This window comes from Montipora capricornis, chromosome 13, assembly GCF_036669925.1.
Source record: "Montipora capricornis isolate CH-2021 chromosome 13, ASM3666992v2, whole genome shotgun sequence".
NCBI classification, from domain to species: Eukaryota; Metazoa; Cnidaria; class Anthozoa; order Scleractinia; family Acroporidae; genus Montipora; species Montipora capricornis.
The window spans coordinates 22,974,880-22,979,879 of record NC_090895.1 but is presented as its reverse complement, the minus strand read 5'-3'; the positions used below and the strand labels follow the sequence as shown (position 1 = coordinate 22,979,879).

Genomic DNA, 5,000 nt, shown 5'->3' with positions numbered 1-5,000 from the left:
TGTTTATGGACCTTAAGCAAGGACAACGACAACAGCTACGAGATCGCCACAGAACAATACTTTCATTTAGCAAAAACAATTATCGTTCTGCACGCCCCGGATGTGCGTTTTACATTTTGATACATTTCTTTGCAGTTCTCGTCTTGACATCGACGTGAAATGATCAATTTTGAGGTCATGTGGAGGACGTAAGCATCTGACTATGAATTTCAAGTTTTCTCTCTAAATGTCCATACCGTTCTCATCAATTTTATTCTTGGAATGTGGACTCATACTTTCCATCCAGGGCGACTGGGAGTAATGGCAAAATGATTACAGTAACAGGAAATAATATTTTTAGACAACGTTCTTGTAGCCGTCGTCGCCGTCTTTGCTTAATTAAGGTCCTTATTGTGTCGCCTTCATCATCTTCCCCATCATCCTCAGCGTCATCATCATCACTCATCTTCTCGACTAGGAAAATGGACAATCACGTCAGAAAATGTCCCCTGAACTCTTATTTTCAAGTAAAATTAAACAGCTGCATTTGCCCACCTTATTTTGTCGATAGCAAGTGCTTAGAACTAACTGGATATTTGGGCGTGAATCCAATTATACTTGCACATCTAGGCATAACTGCATCATTGCATCTGTTCTTGCCGCATCCTTGTTATCATCCTCATAATCTGTCCCCATAATTTGTGTCTGTTATTTGAAAAACATATCATCATCGTTATCATCACAATCATCTTCGTGTTTGTGGTTATCATTATTTTCATGTATATTCAGCAGTGTGAAGTGCCTTTACTTCAGGAGGCTCTTCCTTTAGCATTCCTTGAAACCTTCATCCATAAAACAAACTTTTTAAAAAAAAAATTGCTGAGGCTCTGTGTTATTCCACACAAGAGTTGACATTGACCGCAGCATTTTACCAACCATACGCAGGTCTGCAAGAGTAACAAGATCATGCCATGCCAGTAATGCTACTACCTATACTACTAAGAGATGTAGAACTTTAACTTACCAGCGTTCATTTATTGTACGTACCAACAGGATCTGGAATTCTCTACCTACCTACATTAGAGACAATTCTCTTTCACTCGCTTTGTTTAAAAACAAACGTTTTGAATATTATACAAATCCTCTCTTGAACATTTACAACCCGGACAATCCTAAAACATGGAAATCTGTTTGTCCTAAATGTAATATGGCCCGACCCCTTGTTAAAGATATAACTTGCTGCTTTTAATTATTAAGCTTAATATTTTTGTAATTTAGCATTTATTTTTGGGACCACAGTAATTGGTTATGCTGTTGTGGCCTCCCTGCCTCACATTTGTTGGGGCGAAGTCAAATAAAATAAAATGAAATAAAATAAGAGTCGATCACCAAAGAGTAAGAATAGTCCCTATCAGCTTCGGAAAAGTGTCTATCTTTAAACCTAGTTTCACGGGAAAATTTACCCCATTTAAACCCTTTGGGAATACAACATTTTGTTCCACGTATTTCCAGAACATTAAATGTGAATGTTACGTTATAATGCAAATAAGATACACAAAGAATCTTACCCTGCGAGCAGGGACCCTCTGCCAACCACTTCGAATTTCTTTGTGAAGCTTGCGTTAAAAAGTCAAATGTATTCGAATGTCAGCCACGCAAAACCACGAAACTGAAAAAAACAGTCGGGATATTTTCGAACGATTCTGGGAATCATTTCCTTGGAAACTCAAGGTAGTTCGTACTTTAAAGTGCCATTTCATTTTCTACTGATGAATTTATAGTTTTCTGGCAGACTAGATACAAAGAAAATACTAAAGGGAATTTAGATAGTAAAAGAATTTTAATTTGAATTGGGGTTAGCCAATTTGCTCTATTGTCTATTTTCCAGCTAAACTTGGTTTAAAAATGGACACATTTAAAAGTGATTAGGTGGCCCTCAACAAATGCCTTCAAAATTATGAAATGTAAGCAAAATTCAAGAGTAAGACATTTTGATTTTTAATGTTACTAGGACAACTTAAAACGTACGTCAAATGTGTATATACGTAATAAATTAACTGATTTGCATTACTAACAATAAGTGTCTCATATTACACCAAAAAGCTTTTCTCGCAGATTATAATTCGCGCAGTACTAAAATTGGTGCACCCAGCGCTGCGCGAATTCTAGTACTGCGCGAATTTTACTACAAGTACGGTATCTGAAAAACAGAGGTCCTCACTACGGCGCCCGATTAGGGTCATTCATAAGGACCCTTATCGGGCACCGTACTTCACTGAGCACTGTTTTGTTGTCTTTATTTTTTTAGATCCTAACTGAAATGAATGGTACTGGTTTGCGTGACGTCATTGTACAAAGGTTGAGGTTGGTAATAGTAAAACACACGTGGAGAAACGTAAAGACCATCAAGAACAATGTCCCTTGCATGGAAACAGCGCTTGCTTTAATAGATGGTTTTCAATCACGGCCATGTTGGTGCGCAAAACAACAGCAAATTATCGCTCATGTTTTGCATCATAAGAGAGTCAATTTCGTAAAAGACTTTTTTTCTCTTTTGTTCTCTGCACCAACATGCTGCCGTGACGTCAGGTGAAGACCATATATAGACCTTTTTGCAAATACGGCAGCCATTTTGATTTCTTTTGTTTCAAATATCTATTATGGGGTGTCTAGGGGGCAGATGCATATTAATTTGCCCCCTAAGTATCCCAACATGTCTTTCAAAATAATAGAAATCAAAAAAAGTCCCCGTATCTGCAAAAGGGTGTATTCTCTACTTGCACTGGTTCCATAATATACCTCTTTAATCCCCTCCCCCCCTCCCCCCCTCCCCCTCCAAAATGTTGCATAATCATTTTATCATTTTTGCAATTTGACCTGGGACATGAAGATGTTCCAAGAGAAATCGAAAACAGAGGGAAAAGAGGTGTGGTATGGGATTTGTGCAAGTGGAAAATGGCGAGAACTTTTTTTGTCAGTAAAAAGTTATCCTTGCATGAAGGCAGAAATTATCTACCATTTTCACATTCCCCATATTACACTTTGTTTGCCCCCCAAAGTTTGCATATACCATTGTTTTCAAATGTTCTTGGGTACATTACATATTCCCAAGAGCATTTGCAAACAATGGCTTGTGCAAAATATGGGGGGTGCAAACTATGTGTATTATGGGGAATGTGAATGAGAACATTCCCAGAAAAAATTGACAATTCACGAACAGCATGTAAGCAATGTTCCCTCAAAAAGTGATTGTGTGGTGAGTTAAAAACGGTCTAGACTTGTTTCTACCCAGGTTCTCAATTATCTTTCCTTTTATTATTAATCTTTTTCTTGGGCTTTTGTGTTTTTAGGAGCGGCAGTGTTATTGCAGATGTTGAACTCATATTCAATAGTAGTGTTGCGAAAGACGCTATAGAAGGGCTCTTAAAAGAGTCTTTGAAGGATAACAAACTTGGTGATCTTGATGTCGGTCAGTTTAAGTTTGATGGAGTTATTCCAGGTTAGTTGCTGTGATTTGCATCATCATTATTAAGGAAGAGCCAATTTCCCTAAGTTACAAATCTGAAGTTCGTAAGCAAAACAGGCCCAATCTGAATTCACTCCATTTGCAGGAAAGTATTTGTTTAATTTTTACAATTGTGATTTCTGTATATATTTCAAGTTCGGATTATAGATGAAAGGGTGAAATACATGCATTTATTATTCCACTGTTACGTCATTTTACCATATTTGGTCAAGAGAACGCGGAAAATATGAGACGGTATTACACTGTAGAACAGAGCAAATACGGACGGAACTGGAGTTTTCGGTGAACGAAATTGTTTTCAACACTATACAAAGCCCGAGAATTTAGCTTGTCATCGCTTGTCTCTCGTCATTGCGTTTATACAATCAAATAAAGGACATTTAGCTGGCTTTCTGTGCCGTATTATATGTTAAACTATCGAATAGGATGCATTTATTTCATCGGGGCAGTTGTGCGTGAACGCATGAGCGCAACAGATTGACCGGCTCCCAACTGACTGAACTTCGCAGCTCAGTTGGTAGAGCACTGCACTGGGCATTGCAGAGGTCATGGGTTCAAATCCCGTTGAAGCCACATGCATTTGTCAGGTGTCTATAAGAGACAATAAGCCAGTTTCGTATTCTAACGGTTGGATTGGATCTAGCATGAAATGGAGGCTAATGCAGGCAAATTAATTTGCATTTTAAAAGATTTGCATGCATTAGCCTCCATTCCATGCTAGATCCAGTCCCGCCGTGAGAATTCGAAAATGGTCTATTGCTTGATTTGTCCTGATGAGTGCGAGGATCACATCTTTTTTTTTTCGCATTGCAATTTCTGTTTTATTAATCTTGGCACCGACAATTACTTGAATTTACTCGATCATTTCGTCCACAAGTTACCTAGACAATGACCTCTTGATGACTCTGAAACGTTGGATTTTAATGTTGGATTTTTACTTGTATAGATCTTTGAAACCATCATTATCAAGACTTAAAAATTTGAAGAGAAATCAAAAGAGATATTTGGATGATAATGCGGGAGCAAACGATTCCCACACAAACTGTTAAAACCCTAGACCCAAACGCTACTCCTTCCCTCTTCAAAGTGTATGGGATGAAGAAAGGAATCTTTGTTTACATATTTTGCTACATTAGCACGAAGTTATCTTTTTTTAATCAGTCAGCCGCGGATAAAGTATGCGGAACATTGAAAGTGCATTGAAAATTCGAAATTTTACAAAGAACCTATGGGATTATGGGGCCCAACGCCCCACCCCCCTCCCCCCCCCCCCAAAAAAAAAAAAATATATATATATATATTTATCAGTTTTTGATGGCTCGTCGTCTCGTTATCAAACCTAAAAGGCTTAACATTGGACAGTCAACTTAGCTTGACAGGTTCTTTTATCTTTTGAAGTCAATTTGTAAATAGAATGATGCACTCTGAGCAAACTCGTATGTTAAGGAAACAAGATGCAAACAATGATATCCTTGTAAACTATAAAGGAACTCCA

General features: G+C 37.9%; 1 protein-coding gene across 1 annotated transcript in view; it reads left to right on the top strand.

The window, feature by feature from the left end:
• The first annotated feature begins 2,863 nt into the window (after positions 1-2,863).
• Positions 2,864-5,000, top strand: part of LOC138030704 (uncharacterized) — a 15,599-nt gene continuing 13,462 nt past the window's right edge. Inside the window, exons 1-2 of the mRNA XM_068878583.1 lie at positions 2,864-2,927; positions 3,272-3,478. Coding sequence (XP_068734684.1) covers positions 2,864-2,927; positions 3,272-3,478 — 271 coding nt within the window. The remainder of the gene's footprint in view (positions 2,928-3,271; positions 3,479-5,000) is intronic.